We start from the raw sequence: 17,909 nt of genomic DNA, 5'->3' as shown, positions 1-17,909 counted from the left end.
CAGGCTCCTCTGCTGGGAGCCTGCTTCTTCCTCTCCCACTCCCCCTGCTTGTGTTCCCTCTCTCGCTGGCTGTCTCTCTCTCTGTCAAATAAATAAATAAAATCTTTAAAAAAAAAAAAAAAAGGAAAGAGCAATGAAAAATATAATAGCCAGCTACATTGATTTGTCTTCTTTAAACCTCACTTATATACAAGTTAGCACTGAGTTTATACCCACATTTAAAAATATTTGCTTGAGACTATCTATTCATCATACTAGTGTTTGGTATATCAGGTTAAGTGCTAAAGATACATTATTATAAGGGTTAAAGTATGCCAAAATATGTTCTCCCATGTAAATGGTAAGCCCCGTGAGGATAAGGACCATTGGTTTATTTGTTTGTTCTTGTTTGTTAGTTTATTGTGTCTTTTAGACTTCCTGTTTAAAGTGTGCTCCTGAGAAACAGAATCTTGGGCACCTGGACATACCAAATCTGAATATGCACTCTGTTTTTTTAACAGTCTCTCTTGGTGTGTGTATGCACATTAAAGTTTTGAAAGAACTGACATATGGCCCACTGGCCCAGAGAAAGAACACAAAAAAAAAACCTCTTAAGTAATATATTTTAAATGTAATGATCTGCCTGTTGAAGTGGTAGTTCTTAAAATATGAAGGCCTTACCCTTCCTCAGAAAATTAGTTATAAACTATCTTGTTAGAAAAATTCACATGTGCATATTCTTAAAAAGTTTTGTGACTAATTTCAGGGGTTCTCATGGCTCTCCGGAAACCAATTCAAGTAATTTTCAGATTTTAAGAACTCCAACTTAAAATTCTCAGGGTTTAAGTAAATAAATGAAGGCATCATGAAAGAGAAAGTAAGACCATCAGTGAATAGAGATCGAAGCCATATGAAAGTAAGAAGAGGGATATTAGGAGTGAACACTGTAAGATTAATTGAAAAAATGCTCTCCTCTTCCAAACTATGGAGCATTAGTAGCCAGAGTAGTTATCATTGCCTGTTATTAGTGTGACCTGTTACTTTAAAATTCCAGGGGAGGGGCTCCTGGGTGGCCCAGTCTGTGGAGCGCCTGACTCTGGGTCTGGCTCAGGCCGTGATCTCAGGGTTGTGAGACTGAGCCTTGAGCTGGGCTCGACACTCAGAGGGCAGAGTCTGCTTGAGATTCTCCCTCCCTCTCCTCTGCCCCTCCCTCTCCCTTGTGTTCTCTCTCTCACTCGCTCTCTCAAATAAATAAATAAATATTTTAAAAATAAAAATAAAAAAATCCCAGTGGAATAATTAGCCATTATTTATAACTTAAATCCTCTGTAACTTAGAGGCTTAGTTTCGTATTTCACAGCAATCATAAAGGGGGCTCTCATAGTCATGACTGACAATCATCAAGTCAAAACCTTCCTACCACAAAAACAGATAATAAGCTTCCCATTAGCTCTAGAGGACTTTCTGGAACCAAATTAATTTGAGCTACACAGTGGTGGCAGCATGTGAATAATGGTTCCTGTAACCCTAAGTGGGGAGCCATGAGCAGGGACTTCGGTATTCAAGCAAACCAGATTAGAATCCGGGCACTGACAATTCCTGGACAGGGCAAGTCATTCAGCTCTTTTGAACTTGTGTTATAATTCGTAAATAAAGTAAAAAATCATATTAGTGCCTATCTCTTGGTGTTTTGAAAGATAATGGGTATAACCTCCACAGTACAGTAAGAATTTAAAGTAAATCATTAACTTTGTGGCTATTATTATTACTAGACATAAGATTTTTCTTGATGAATTAAATATTAATTTTAATAGAATTTTACTTAACAAGATCTTTTGGTAGCTCTTAGAATTGTTATTATTTTCTTTGGGAATATCTTACATTTATCCTGAACCCTTTTTCCTGTAAAATTCTTGATTTAGGTTCTTATCATTGAAGCTGTCCTGAATAATCTCTATAAAAGTAGTCAATTTTCCAACAAGCACATCTACATGGTGAAAGCAATGTGTTTACTACCACACCTACCTTTCTGATCATGATGATGTAAACAACAGGATTATACACAGTGCTCGATTTCGCAAAGAGATATGAAACAACAGATACCGCTGGAGTGACCAGGTGTCCGTAACCATTAACCATCAGGAAACAGAGCACGATACAAGGCATCCAAAAGGTGAGGAAGATAACTATCATTAAAAAGCACATTTTGGCTACTTTCTTTTCATATCTTAAAATCTTAATCACTTGAATTGTCTGAAGATCTTCAACACAACGAAGCTGCAGAAAGGAGAAAGAGAGTTGAAAATGAAAGAATCCTTTTCTCACATTGTTTTGATAATAGACATTCGGACGAAATTCCGGGGCCCACCCCAGTGGACAGAGGGCTCAACAGGACCCTGGAGGCCAACTCCTGGTCCAAGAACCTGCAGCTCAGCCCAACCCTTATTCTCTCCAGGTCTCGGTCTGTGCATCTTTAATATAGTACCTTGAGCCACATAGCCTCTTTGATCCTTGAATGGTTTTTAATGTTTCTCAGTTTATTTAAAGAAGAATAAAATGGGGGCACCTGGGTGGCTCAGTTGGTTGAGTGTGGGACTCTTGGTTTTGGCTCAGCTTGATTTCACAGTTGTGGGATCAAGCCCCCACCCTGCTGTGCTCCACACCCAGTGTGTAGTCTGCTTGGGATTCTCTCTCTCCCTCTGCCCCTCCCTACCCACCCCCCAACGAGCAGGTGCGCTCTCCCTCTAAAATGAATAAATAAAATCTTAAAAAAAAAAGAAGAAGAAAAGGGATTATTTTGCCTAGATCTTCTAGTCACTGAAAGACAGCCCGAAAGAGTCCTGATAAATTGGAAACAGTTTCTCCACGATCCTGGAAGCTCTTATCCAGACCATAATCCTCAACTTCTCAAACCAGGCAGCAAATGTGATGTCGGTTCTGCATGGTTAAGCTGGTCTTGATTAAACTTAATTCCCAAATGAATTCTTGCTAGAAACTATGGTGACTTCCCACTCACAGCTAACCACTACAAAGTGGGATTTGATGGGGACCTTGCTTGTGGTTGGTTTCATCAGGGCTCAGGTGCAGAGAACACTTGTAGCCACATTCCTGTAAACTGAGCGTTTCTGCTTTTAATCTATCCCATTTAAAGCACTGAGGAGTGATGGCCTACCGTCTGAAAGTTGTTTGCGTTTCTCAGATAAAAGTTCTTTACAAGTTCCTTCTATTGTTATTATAAATTTGTTAGTAAGGGGAGGGGAATAATATTCCTCTACACCAAAAGTATGTTCTTAAGTAAAATGGTTATTTCTGATTATCCTAAAAAGCTAAGTTTGCTGCAAAAATACAAATGCCTTATATATTTAAAATAAGGTATCTTGCATACTATTCATACTTAGAATACAATTTTAAACTGGGAAATTTATTGTATTTCAACAAACTCTAAGTGTTCCTTTTATTTCTAGCATTATCATAAGAATTAAGGAAAAAATTTCCAAATAAATCAGAACATATGCTTATGGTATTGAAAAGTGTATTTGAATTGATACATCTAAGTTATTGATATCATCTAAAATTATATTTAAGAAACTATATTCTTAGCAGAATCACATATTCATGTTGACAGAGAATAGGAAGAATATATGGATAGTTAAAATGAGTTTTTATAGAGTAGAGGGAACGTGTAGGAGTGGGCACGGTTGTAAAGTTAGATACTATTATTATCTATGTGTGCAATTCTAGTTTAAAAGAAACTATTTTATAATGTGATAGGATATTATTCTATTTTCAGAACAGCATTTTTTGGGGGGTGAGAGATTTTCCCCAGAGTTTTTTAAGGAGGTTGTGGAGTTCTAGTAAAAGCTCTCAATTTGGAACTAGGTCTGGATCCATATACCAGATGCACCCCTTTTGCTCTTGGCAATCAATTACTTTCTCTAAGAGTCAAGATTAAAGGAGGGTCAAATAAATTTATAACCTATTGTACTTAGAAGAAGTTGGGTCCCAGTTCCACACACACGACTGTGAGATTGTGTTCAAGGGTAAATATGTATTTACACTGGAATTATATTTGAAACTAACATACTTATAAGCATTTGTACTTTTATGATACTATGGAATATTTGGAATCATGATTTTTGGCTCCTTAGAGTTTCAATTAATATATATACATATATATATATATATATATATATATATACATATATATATATATACACTTATTTAATAAGTGTATTCAATATACTCAATATATAGTATATTCAATATGCTATATATTGTACTGTATTGATAGACTCAATACACGATATACAGTATACTCGGTATACTCAATATAACCACAGCTCAATCATCTGTCCCCGATTCCCCACCATCCAGAGCCCCCACAGTCTCATCTCTACCCTTTCTGGGCAACTTAATTCCCATCCTCTCACCATTTATCAAAGTTGAGCTCTCATTTATCATCTCGGAATTACATGCATGCTGGAGGAGTTAATTTAAGGAAATGTTGGGAGAGGAAAGCCCCGTTCCTCTTTGGTGTAAGGATACAGTTCTGACTAATGTTTTGGATTATTTGGGTTTGTATATGTGTAGTTTCCATGATCATTTTTCATTTTTCTCTTTTGGCCTCTCTGTTTTATCATTCTCTATTCCTTCACTCCGTTCTTTCAGCGTTTTCCAAATAAAGAGCTCTACGTAATGCCTTACTCTATTTAGTCAAACATTTGAGGGTGTCTTTCAAAAGTGCTCTGGATGAAGCAAAAGCATATGCACGGTTGAATTCGTCCTGAAGGGTGAGCCACTTAAGACAAACCCCAGAATTCCCAGTAAAAGTGTTCTCTGCCTGTATAAATAGGGCGTATTGATCCAGACACCTGTAGATTTTCAAAAACGTCACTGTGAGTCCTCTTGTCACGTGAGAAGCTATGTCTCCATCACTGGTACGAGTCACCCGTCTGGATAAGTAAACAGAGGCGATGGTGTCACCAGGTTCTGAGTGGAGAATATTGGGGTCTAGAGTCAAGTCTCTTCACCCTTGTACCACTTCCCCTTCCTATGCACTGTCTATAACTCGTTCCAAAAATAGTCTCTGATCAAGTATTGTATGAAAGTACTGTTCCAGCTACAGGTGAAAAAATAAATAAGACTGGATCTCCGAGTTTAAGGAATTCACTCTATTCTGAGGGTGACAGGCACACAGACTGCTTCCGTAGAGGATACGTGTCATGAGGGAGGTGACCAGAGAGGGCTATGGGAACACACAGGATGGGTAATGGATACAGACATGGGTCAAGGCAAGAAGTTACTGAGCTCAGCCTTCTGTGGTCAGTAGGAGGCAAGACAGAATGTTCCAGGGACAGGAAGTATGCTAAGGCAAAGTAGTAAAAGAACACATGTTTTGGGAACAAGAAATAATGCACTTGACTGGAGCCTGAGGTGGCAAGAGGCAAGTCATGCCAAGAAGTAGGGCACCTGCATGGCTCAGTCGGTTGGGTGTCTGCCTTTGGCTCAGGTCATGATCCCAGGGTCCTGGGATCGAGCCCTGCATTGGGCTCCCTGCTCAGTGGGGAGTTCGCTTCTCCTGCTTCCTCTTACCCCTACTCATGCTTACTCTCTCTAGTGCTCTCTCTCGTTCTCAAATATATAAATAAAACTTTTTTAAAAAAAGAAATAAAGCTGGACACACAAACAAGACATGGTCATGCAGGACCCTGGTAGCCACACTCGGGGGCGGGGCTTTATTTTTAATCATGAAGGCAAAGGAACATCTAAAGGATTTTAAGCTGGGCAGTGATACGAGAAAATTTACATTTGAGAACAATTACTCTGGTGGAAGTATGGAGAAAATGGATTAGAAGAAGCAAGAATAAAGGAAGAAAAAACTAAGGCCCCTTTGAAATTAGTCTGTGTCAATAGGAGGAGGGGAAAAGGATATAAGGAAAAATAGGAGGTTGAATAAATGAAAACTGGTTGGGTGTAGGGGGAAACATGAATGAGGAATAGTCAAATATTACTCTCTCATTTCTGGCTGAGGAATAATGAGCATTTACTGAGAAAGAGAAAGAAGGAGCAGCAGCTCCGGAAGAAAGATGACCAATTTGTCTTCACACGCATAGAATCTGTAAGTCTGAATGTTCTGAGGGGGCACCTGGGTGCCTCAGTTGGTTAAGCATCTGCCTTCGGCCCAGGTCATGATCCCAGAGTCCCAGGATCGGGCCCCGCATGGGGCTCCCTGCTCAGCGGGGAGTCTGCTCTCCCTCTGCTCCTCACCCCACCCTCGCCCCACTCTCTCGTGCTCTCTCTCACTCTCAAATAAATAAAATCTTAAAATAAAAACGGAATCTGGTAAGTCTGGCCATCCCAGTGGAGAGGTACAGTAGGCACCTGACTGTGAGACCTGACAGAGGTCAGAAGAACGCCCTGGGTCAGAAATAGAGATTCCAAAGTCACCAAGTTATTGTTAGAGGGGAAATCCTCAGAGCATATGAGATGCCCCAGGCCAGTGTGTAGTATGAGAAAAGAACCACACACAGAATGCCGGGAGGCCCAAGGGAAGCAGCCCTTGGCAGAGACCTGAGAAGATGGGCCAGAGAGTCAGGAACAACAATAGGAGAGACCTAGAAACAGTGGAGGAGAAAACCACAAGTGAGTGGAAGTTGTTAATAATGCCCCAAGCGTCAAATGCCACGGATGCCAGAAAGGAAAAAAGAGATGGAAATGTGTTCATTGGCTCTAACATTTGGGAGATCATCGATTACCTTAATGAGGGCTCTTTCTGTGACAGCGTGCTCAAGGAAGGAGGCGCCAATCTGCAACGGGTTGAGGAATTAAATGCTAGGTGAATCTATTGAACTACAGACTCTTCGAGGCTGGGGCGATATTTCATACATGTTGTATCCTCAGAGCTGGTAAATGACTTAGCTTGGGCTTCCATAACAATATGCCATAGACTGAGCGGCTTAGCCAACAGAAATGTATTTCTCACAAATCTGGAGGCTGGGAAGTCCAAGGTCAAGGTGGGTCTCAGTATGAGACTTATTTTCTCAGCTTGGAGATGGCTGTCTTCCCTCTGCGTACTCATACGACCGAAAGAGAGGGGGAAGGAGGGATGGAGGGAGGGATGGAGAGATGGAGGGAGGGAGGAAGGAAGAGACACAGAGAGAGAGAGCCACTGGTCTCTCTTCCCCTTCTTATAAGAACACTAATCCCATCACGAGGGCCCCACTCATGGCATCATACGACCCTAATTACCTCCTAAAGACCCCATCTCCAATACGATCGATTGGGGGTTAAGGCCTCCATATATATATTTTTGAGAGACAAAAACAGGCCATAACAGTAAGTAATTGGTACGTTCTAGATGCTCAACAAATATTGGCCAAACGAACGCTTACTGAGTGGTGATTCAGCACGAAAGCCACTAATGGTTCTTCGAGTAAGCCCGGGCGAGGAGAGCAATAAAGTGACAGCCAGAGGGGTTTGACGGTAGATTTTGCTTTTGTGTGACATTAGCATAGTTATTGCTAAAGAGCAGGAGCCAGAAGTAAGGGAGAGACTGGAGATGTAAGTGAAAGAGAGAGAGCTCCTGGGGCAGAGTATGGGGCTGGGGGAAAACCAGAAGCGAAGGTCAGCTTGGTCCTGAGAGATCCATTCCATGGCCCCATAACTGAACAGAGGGGCTTGTATAAAGGGGGACAGGGAGCTGAGAAATTTCTTGATAATGGCTTTCTTTTGCCCAATAAATAAGCATGATTATTTGATAAGAATGAAGGGGCATAGGGCAAGGGATTAAACCGAGCACTGAGGATCTGCAGTAGCGGCTGTGTGAGTAGCCCATCTAGGGACCCGAACACTGTGGGCACTGCTGAGAGGACGTCTGGGGACGGACACTGGGGAGCTGGGGGCAGATTTTCCTCTAGCTCTCTTTGTAGTGTGACTACAGGCATGGGGAAAACCTATCATTGGATTGATGTGGGGATTTTTTTTTTCTTTTTTACAAAATAGGGATGTATGAAAAAAGTTTGAATGTGGAAGTTGGCAGTGGGTTATGATTTAAAGTGATGCATGTAGCCAAGTTTGATTTGAAAAAAAAAACAGGCGAAAGCTAGAAGGTCTCAGCAGGGTGCAGGAGGCCGAGGAGCGGGAGCTCTGAAGGAGGAAGACACAAACAGGGAGACACGGTGAGCGAGCAAGGAAAACACACGTGGCGAAAGTAGGAGACTGCCTCGCACTGTCACTTCTGGTCAGTTCTTGTGCTTTATGATTCAGAAGTGATTCCCAGACGAAATATCTCTACTGTGCCCTAGTGGGTTATGTGACCTTTGAATGAATAAATCATGGCAAGTGTGGAATTTCCTCGGTTAGAGTTCTTCAGTTCTAAGAGTGCTAGAGAATGCAGCTGTTCTTGGTTGTTACTGATTTTATCTGTCTAGAACACCTTTCCTTCCTCCTTGTGGTTTAGAGAGCGGCGTAGAGAGAGTGGATGTTATTCCTCATTGGTCTTTTAGAGAGTGACTCGGGGCACAATGCCATTGACTGGAAGTCCCATAGAACTGATCCACCTGCGGGAAACCCCTAGTGACGTGGGAAGAGTTTGAATCTCTTCTGCTCAGAATTGTCCACCCTGGAACTAGTTTAGGGGAGGGGCATTTGCAGTTTTCAACTTACCATTCGAATGGAATACAGAATATGGCCGTAGCAATGGGCTATGACGCCCAGAGGCACCACCAGACAGCCAAGAAATAAGAAAAGCACAAAGGAGGAGTCGTTGGCGTCCTTGGATTTCCAGTCCACGGCACAGCCAAGTCCATGTACGTCCAGGATGTACCTGTTCCAGCCTAGGAGAGGCGCTCCCGACCACGCCAGTGAGTACAGCCAGATGTACGTAATGGCCCTCCAGGCCCAGGAGAAATTGACCACTCTGGCATGGACCACGCGAATGTAACGCTCGTAGGCCAGCACAGTTAGGGTAGTAATGGAAACGATCCCTGCAAGAAGAGAAAGTGGGACAGTATAACACGGCGCAGGGGCACACGGACGTGCACTGGAGACACCTCTCAGAGTGTCTGCAACGAACAAGGCACTCTAAAAGTGACATATCTAACAGGAATAATGCCTCACCTCCCCAGGAAATGTGACTGGCAACACATTTACCCAGAAAAGAAAACAAATGGCAGGTGGATTGCAGCAGGACAGACATCAAAGCCCTTGAAGCCAACACCACCCCAATGCTGCAGCTGCTGTGTTAAACCTTCTGCCAGAGAGAAAGTCTGAAGAGAGTCAGAGTCACTAAGCGAGTCTCATTTGATTTGACCTTTTCTCCATTGTGTCTGACTCAGGATTAAAGATGAAGCTGCAGTGGGTTTCACAAGGACGAGCTGACCAAAGTTACGGTAAAATATGCAGGGGGCTGGGTTAACCCTCCCGCGAGCAGATGGTAGCCTGCGAACTGTTCTCGCCCAAGACCACGGACAAGGGTGTAAGACTTCTGTGCTCCCCTGGTCTTCATTGATGCCTCCATTTTGCAACAAATACACTTTAACAACATTACTCATTCCTTTCCCTGCCTCTTCTCAGAGAGTGATTTATTCCATCAACAAGCTTCTATTGAGCACCTGAGTGCTGGTCACTTTGCCAACCCTGGAGGTTTAGGGGTGACAGAAATGCAGAAATGTAGGTGCTTGGCGGGAACAACAGTAAGACTGAGGGAGGTATAAATGTATTGTGGGAGTCACAGAACAGGGGCCTTTGTGAGCGAGGCAGGAGACGCATACTCCAGCAGGAATGAAGAATCACGTACCAGAGCGTGGAGACCATGTAAGGGTCTAAAAATGACGAGAGGACTCAGAAGTGCCTGGGCTCAGAGGATGCAAAGGAGAGAGGAGGTTAGGAGGGGCAGATGAGGCCACTGGAGAAAGGCTTTCGATTTCTTGCTAAGGGTTTTTGTTTCCTTCTCTGTTCTTTAAAAAACAAAACAAAACAAAAACTTTTCCAGTATAAAACAGTGAATTATAAACCTGTTACTCTGTCATTTTTTTAAGTGTGAAGTGACAACAGTTAAGGTCTCTTCTTCCTCCTCCTCTTCCTCTTTCCTCTGAAAAGATCCTCATTCCTGCCGTGGTGTAGAACTCCCATCCCAGGCCAGTGCATGGAGAACAGCTGGAAGGCTACTGCAGTCGTCCAGGCAGGTATGACGGGGCCTGAGTTAGAGTACCTTTGAAGGTATGAACGGCAAAGTCTGGATTCCAGAGACATCTGGTGATTCATATCAACAGAGCCCATTAGCTTATTGAATGTGATGAGGGAGGAGGAGAGGAGTCAAGAATCACTTGGAGATTTCTAACCTGTGTGGTGAGTCGAGTGTGATTACATTAACAGAGACTAAAGCTACCAGGTGTTACAAGCAGATATGGGGGAGAAAATGAAACCGTGACTGCCTAGAACACACTGGCATAAATAGTTGTTGAATGAGCGGATCAAGAGAGGCTGTAGAAAAAGTGGTCCTAACAGAGAACGAAAAATAAGACCTGTGTCAGGTAAGTAGGTAAGAGAGTGGGGGTGGGGCTTCAAGAACCCTGGAGGGATCCCTGCTCCCCCTAAATAGCTCTGTGACTTTGGCAATTCATACGATCTCAGTAGACTTTAGTTTTGTTTTTGTTTTCATAAAATTGAAAATCCCTTCGCATTATAAAATTTTCACTGTAAGAGTGTGAAATGAAGAGGTCTTAGGACAGGTTTGTTATTTGCGGGGAGGGCAGCATAATTCCCATGTCTGATGCCTGTGGTATTCGATGAATGTTCGTTGAATACATGAATGTTTGACAAATACGTAAGGGACTGGAAGAAGAAGACAGGGTTTTGGAACACGGTAGAAGGCAATGTTTCAGGAAGTAGTGCTACAACCGCAAATAATGGACTCGTATTCAGATTATACGAAGTAATTCTGGAGGCAAGGAAGTTGGGTATGCTGCCTTCAGAACTAAGAATCAACTGTCACCTCGTTAAATTTTTCCCTGAAGAGTGATTCTGTCTTTTCTTTAACTGAATATATTCCCAGAAGGAAACCAAAAAATCTGAAGGTAGTTACGTAATTAGACTCTAATGAGGTTAGATACTGTTGGTGTTACTTAGTTTACAAACCTTCCTATCAAATATAATAGCATTTAATTATATAGTTGCCTTTAAATATTAAAACACAGTCTTGGGCCTTCAACTTTTAGTTAATTTACCTTGAATATGACTTAGTTCTTCTTGGGCAAGAAAACTTGCTGCTGTAGATTAGCAAATCTCAATGTACCCTACAGATGAATACATGAGTCCTTATGATTAAAGCAATAGGCCGGGATAATTCTAGCTGTCATTCATTCATTCATCCATTCATTCACATTTACTGCCTCTCTACCTGTCCATCAGTATGCGAGCAAATGGGTACAACGAAGGGAGGGACACGAGCACCTCCTGGAACTGACAGTGCACTGGTAAGAGGGGTAATAATACCAAACAAGTAGGCCAGTGGGACGCCACCAAGGAGCGAGGCAGTGCAGAGAAGAAGTGAGGGAGGCGGCTGCAGCCACGGACGATGTAGGACTATTAGCAGGCTCTCCGGAAAAGCCTCGTTGTGCTTAGGGCTGAAGTACGAAAACCCCAGGGATCAGGCACGGTGCAGGAGTGTGGGGAGTTTTCCCTCTGACTATTCAGGTCAAAGAGGAAAGAGATGTTTTCAGTGTGATGCAGTTTGGGACCACGCCGCCCCCAGCGAGCACCACGAGCCTGCCGCGCCTGCCTCAGCCGCTAACACTCCCTGCCGTCACCAGTTAGGGCAGTCCCTGACCTTCCAGGCCCTCCCTGACTGCCCGCCACTTGAACAGACCCAAACTAAATCTCAATCCCTTCCTTACACCCCCCCCTTTTCTTCTCTCTCTTAACACCACTTAATTACCCATGACTTTTGGTCCTGCCTGAGTCAAAAGTATTTGCTGTGTCCTGGAGAATGAGAATGAGCAACCGTCTTACAAATACTTCATACGTACGTTGGAACTGAGGTGGGACCTAATTCTCAATTCCCTTAACACCGGACAGGGAAGGGGAAGGTGATGCCCTTAACACCGGACAGGGAAGGGGAAGGTGATGCCCTTAACACCGGACAGGGAAGGGGAAGGTGATGCCCTTAACACCGGACAGGGAAGGGGAAGGTGATGCCCTTAACACCGGACAGGGAAGGGGAAGGTGATGCCCTTAACACTGGACAGGGAAGGGGAAGGTGACTGCCCCCAAAGGAGGGCCCATCCTGTGAGGCCCCGTAAGAAGCTTGCTACATACAGCATCCCTCCTTGTGGGAACGGAGTCCCGTGGCTCCAACGAATAAGGAACCAATAGGAGGTGAAGAGAGTTTTGAGAACCCAGGACTGGCTGAGTCCACAACCCATAATTTTGCCTTTATCCCCCTGTTCCCACAAGCTCTACAAGGGGTAGCGTGACGTCACTGCTCTCCCCACAAAGCTGCACGCTGATCACAGGTGTATAAAGTGTGTCTCCCTGTGCCGAGTAGGGTCTTCGAGGAGAACCCAGAGATGTGTGGTGCTTCCCCTTGAGGAGACCACAAGACCGTACATCGTGTAGACCCAAGACCAACTCCATGCAACATTCGAGGCAAGGTAGGACGGTACGGAATCACATGCTATGTTTACCGTGTACCAACAAACCCGAACAAGGAAAATTCCAGTGGGTTATGCAGTGGGGACGGCATCGTGAAGAGGTAACACTGAGGCTGGGTCTTCAAACATGGAATAGGGTGAAGGGACAGAAAGGACCAGGGCAGGCCTGCCTGGAAGAACTTCTACAAAGGAAAGCAACCCCCCTGGAATTCTCTGAAGAGTACCGGACTCCAGGCGGGTGAAGAGGTCCAGACCTGCCCGTGCCTTCCTTCCATGCAGGCTGTGGGCCACAGCAAGGGTCTTCGGTTTCCTTTCCTGTTGCCTTCCTTAATAGAATTGTGAAAAACTGTGCACTCCCCAAAATTTAAAAAGCTAAAGTTTTTCACCTTAAGTTTAAAGAGTTGTGTGATGTAAATATAAATATTTTAAAATAAAACTATTACCTTATTCTTTCAAACAGATCCAGTAATTTATAAATATGTTAGTGATTTCATATTTATATCTCTACTGATGTATACACAGATACGTACACACACACACACACACAGCAGTGATCAATCATTTAAATTTATGTTTCCACTCCACTTCCCCTAAACATTTTATCCTGGTGTAATATATTAATACGACTGAAAGATTTTAAATTATTTGCCTTATTTTCTTCAACAAAAAATGTATTTAAAAAATTGAATTTTTAGGGGCGCCTGGGTGGCTCAGTTGGTTAAGCATCTGCCTTCAGCTCAGGTTATGATCCCAGGGTCCTGGGATCCAGTCCTGCATCGGGCTCCCTGCTCAGTGGGGAGACTGCTTCTCCCTCTGCCTGCTGCTCCCCCTGCTTGTGTTCTCTCTCTCTCTCTCTGACAAATAAATAAAATACTTTAAAAAAATTGAAATTTTTGAATTTCTTGGATAGCAAGTCTCTAAATGTTTAAAAAATTGTCTTACGGATTGAGTTATCAGTTTTTCTTAGTACACAATTGATTAAATACTTTGTTAAATATTACAAGTAAAAAACTTAATTAGAAATACATCTCTTGGGGGGCGCCTGGGTGGCACAGCGGTTAAGCGTCTGCCTTCGGCTCGGGGCGTGATCCCGGCGTTATGGGATCGAGCCCCACATCAGGCTCTTCCGCTAGGAGCCTGCTTCTTCCTCTCCCACTCCCCCTGCTTGTGTTCCCCCTCTCGCTGGCTGTCTCTGTCTCTGTCAAATAAATAAATAAAATCTTTAAAAAAAAAAAAAAAAAGAAATACATCTCTTAAAGTGATCAGTGTAGCTTTCCCCCACCACGAAGAATATACCCTATCCACAAGTTACTATTACCAATGCTAGAATGATAAAGGGCAAATTCTCTTCCTATTTTTCCTCTTTATAAAGTTAAAGATTTCTTGATCACATGTGTATCCAGATGTCATGGAAGGAATTTTGTTCTAGTCAATTCTTATTGATTGTAAGAACATTCCTTCTACATTCAACTATTTGAACTCTCCTGAATTTATATGCCAACAATCACAGTGTGGTTATTGTCAACAATTACGGCTGATGATCTGTCAACTACCCACTCGACTTCGTTAAAAGCAAAAAGCTGGGAACCACCTGAGTGGTCATTCACTTCCCCAGGTTCCGCAACAGTATTTTAACTCGTCCCTTCGTTTGCCATCCTGGAATTTCCTCCCACCCCTCCCTGGTAATCTCCCATCGTAAGATTTGGGATGCGTAAGGAGTGTATCTTTTCGTGGGAGGTGGGAGACGGGCGATGGAGAAAGGGGGGTCTGGATCACAGGGAGCTGGTTTCTAGGACAGAATTTGGAAGTTGATTCTCCTAACACTGTCCTTGCACAACCATTAGGGAGAGCTGTGTCTCAAGCAGTACGGAGACGCCAATTTGAAGACAGAAGTCTATAAAAACTGATCTCGTTGGCAGAGTACGGAGACTCTGCTTCACCTAGCTGCATTGCCTACTCATGTTGGGACACAGATGGCGTGCCTCAAACTGCCAGCCACATGCGACGCTGGCTGCCTTGACACCACTGTTCCCTCTGCCCGACATGCTGACGCCTGGAGGAGAAGACAGGCGTGTAAAGTAGTAATTACGGGAAGGTGGTACGTACTAACCCAGAACTGCGTCTGGGAGCTGGAGGGTACCGTTGGGGAGGCACTGACCTCTGCCTAGGGAAATACTGAGGAAGGTTTTAAGAGAAAACAATATTTGCACTGATGAATGGAAGGGCGTTTATCAAGTTGAGGAGTGTCAGGCTATCTCAAGTTCAAGGATATAGCATATAAAATGCCTGGAAGCAAAAGGAGGTATCCAAGGGTTAACTCTGCACCAGATTGAGTCAAGCAAAGCTCTCTGTGATATAACTTGGTGATTATGCATATTCACTTACAACACTGGTCAGCGATCCAATATCATGCACATACAATAAACCAGGCAAGGTGCTAGGAAATGGGCAAAGACACACTTTTGTAAAAGCAAGAAACAATAATAGAGTGATAAATTCTATAATAGAGGAACGTCTATGAGGCCAGTCTTGGATTCAACTTCAGTTTCTATACAGAAATACAGATCACTCTGGGAAAATTAATTAATATCTATGAACCTCAATTTGCTCACAGTAAAAATAGAAGAGTACCAAAATGCTGCCTCATTGTGAGTGTCTATGTATTACACGAGAATAGGAATGTATTTAGTAAGATGGTAATATATAAGGTATTATTATGATTGAATAGTTGAATATCTGGAACCAAAATTGCTTTCAGTGGCAGAAATCGGGAGCAGACACAGGAACAGGTAGAGGCGCTCTGCGGCTTACGTATCTGGGTGTAGAGTACGATATACAATTACTCAAGAACAGTCATCTCCCCCCTTTGGCCACTAGATGTCCACATTGAATAGCTTCTTTATAGTTCCGTGGTCTAGACTGTGGAAAAGCTTGTTTACACCAACGAGAGCCTAGAAGAGGTGTTGCCTGGGCGGGGCTCCAGATCTGCCAATACCCATCCGTCAGATTAAGAAGTTAATATGACACGGTTCATGTCTTCAAGGAGCTCACACTCCAGAGTATGAGGAAAGACTCCACATCTACTAGGACGAAACGATCCAGTTTTTCTCTGGGAAGCAGGCACGCCACCTGAGTGAGTCTTGTAGATTAAACACATTTCACCAGGCAAGTAAGGAGGGGTGAGAGGGAAAGGACTGCCAATCCTATCCCAGCTTATGCAAGCACATGGAGACCTGACACAGCTAATCCCATTTGCGTTCCTGCAAATAAATCAATATGGTGGAAGCAGAGAGTTCTAGAAAGAGACAGGAGAAAGACTACGAACTCTCCCAGGAAGACCCTTAAATGTCATGCAAGGAGTTCGGAATATATTCTGAGGGGTCCAAGGAGTCATTAAAATGTTCTTGTCCTCCTCTTACTGTACTACTTTAGAGAATTTTATTTCACTTTACTTTTCTTTTACTTTCGTTTTCTGTTTTTCTTTTGAAGATTTTCCTTATGGAAAGTTCCCTCCAGCTGTGATGTGGAAAAAGGATTGGGAGGAGGGACAAGTCTAGTTATTGAGAAAGCTGTGGGAGAAACGCCATTTTGAGGATTCTTTCAACATAGGCACCTCTGTCTTGCCTTCTTGGGCCTCAAACCTGGCTCCTTGTCTTCCTATAGCTCCATTTGGACAGACAGCCCAGTTTCCCTGTTCACCTTGCCTCTCATTTGACACTGTTTTAGGGTTTGCTTGCTTTTCTGGGGAAAGAAGAGCCCCATGTTGGGATAAGGTCTCATTAGAACTTACTTTATACTTAACGTCTGCTTGTCAGGGGAGGGTATTGAACCAGGTAGATCATGATGGGGAAAATGCATCGTCATCATACTAGGAGAGCCAAGAAATGCCCATTGTGACCAGAGTCTACAGGCCCAGTGCGAAAGGAGAGCTTGAGTATAAAGTAGCTGCTCTGCGGATTACTTCAGGTTCCTAAGCAACGGCAGAACACGGCAGGACAAGTCCAGGAGACAGTCCAGCGGAAGGGTTTACCAGGAAGTGAGAGATTCTAAATTCTAATCCTAATTTACCTGCACTCATAAAATGGGTCTGGGTGCCACGAGTAAAATGGGAAGCATACACTTCGTTTTTACCACTCAATCAAAACGACCTCTTGGAAACCGCGATCTCGATCTTACGATAACGCACTACGATGTACCCAGAAAAGCTGCATCAGAGAACGCTCCTCTAGGAGGACCCAGCCTCCGGTCCACGTCAGGAACCGTGTACTTGTTCCATCTCCCCTCTCCTCGTTCCTGTATCTTGCATGCTCATGTCACAGAAGGCTTTTCCTTTGAAATATTTCTAAATTCCTCTCTGTGCCTCCCACGTCCCATTACTCTCATTCAGCTCACATCCCACAAGTGGTTGCTCTGACCTGCTCCTAACCGAGTGATTTTTTCCCCTTTGTCCGGCCTCTATCCTCTCTCGCACCAAATAGCAGTGTGAGACTGGATTCAGTGTCCGTGCCATCCCAGACCCCCAGCCAGCTCCCCAACGCGGACCGTGACCATCGGCCTTGCTTCCCGGCAGCGGTGGCTCCGATACAGTCACCAAGCTCAGCTGCTGCGGCTACAGCCACCACGGGCCCACGGGCAGGGCCAGCCTGCTCCTTTGCCCTCCCTGTGCTGGGCACGCACAGGCTCTGGCTTCCCCAGTCGCTGCTCCCAATCAGCTGGCCCAACCCAGAGGCAAGGGCATGGGACCACCTCTTGGAGCAGACTGGGACCCAAGGAGTCAAGAGACAGGAAAGGGCCGGTGATTAAATTGCTTGCACCCCCCCCCCAATGGGTTATTTCAGGACGCGCTCATTTCGTACACACTGCCTGAAGATGTCCCGAAGGACGGAGCCCTCAGGGGCTCTGCGGGAAGCTATGGCGGGCTCGTGCTGCAAACTCTGACACTTGGCTTCCTTTCTTCCTCGCCCCTCCCTGGACTCTCTCATTCGTGATTCCCTGGAAATATACGCCCCAGTCAATCATTAATCCGTAAGCTTTGCGTTAGGTAGTATTTGGAGGGAATTTATGCTGATAATCCCATAACCTGTATAAGCCCCTCTCTGGCATAATGACCTGCATGCAAAGCTCCCTCTGCGGAGTGCACTGGTGGTCAAAGATCTCCGAGTATTACTTCCACTGCCTAGCCCATCTTCTCCTTCGCCATTTCTAACTTCTTAGCGCGCGGCACTCAGCTCAGGCACAGCATAGGACGTACCTTCACGGCTGCTCTACACTACTTCCTCT

At 44.1% G+C, this 17,909-nt stretch overlaps 1 protein-coding gene across 2 annotated transcripts in view; it reads right to left on the bottom strand.

Annotated features, from left to right (window-relative positions):
* Positions 1–17,909, bottom strand: part of OPN3 (opsin 3) — a 42,975-nt gene that overhangs the window by 3,368 nt on the left and 21,698 nt on the right. Inside the window, exons 2-4 of one of the 2 annotated variants that reach the window (XM_045795886.2) lie at positions 8,644–8,963; positions 6,735–6,785; positions 2,005–2,256 (exon numbers count right to left, since the gene is read on the bottom strand). In XM_045795886.2, the coding sequence (XP_045651842.2) occupies positions 2,005–2,256; positions 6,735–6,785; positions 8,644–8,963 (623 nt within the window). The remainder of the gene's footprint in view (positions 1–2,004; positions 2,257–6,734; positions 6,786–8,643; positions 8,964–17,909) is intronic. The other variant, XM_045795893.2, reaches the window with a different exon arrangement.

Source organism: Ursus americanus, chromosome 2 (genome assembly GCF_024610735.1).
Source record: "Ursus americanus isolate L20-20 chromosome 2, mUrsAme1.1.p, whole genome shotgun sequence".
NCBI classification, from domain to species: domain Eukaryota; kingdom Metazoa; phylum Chordata; class Mammalia; order Carnivora; family Ursidae; genus Ursus; species Ursus americanus.
Note: the sequence above shows the minus strand (reverse complement) of the source record. Positions and strands in the feature narration are given on the sequence as shown.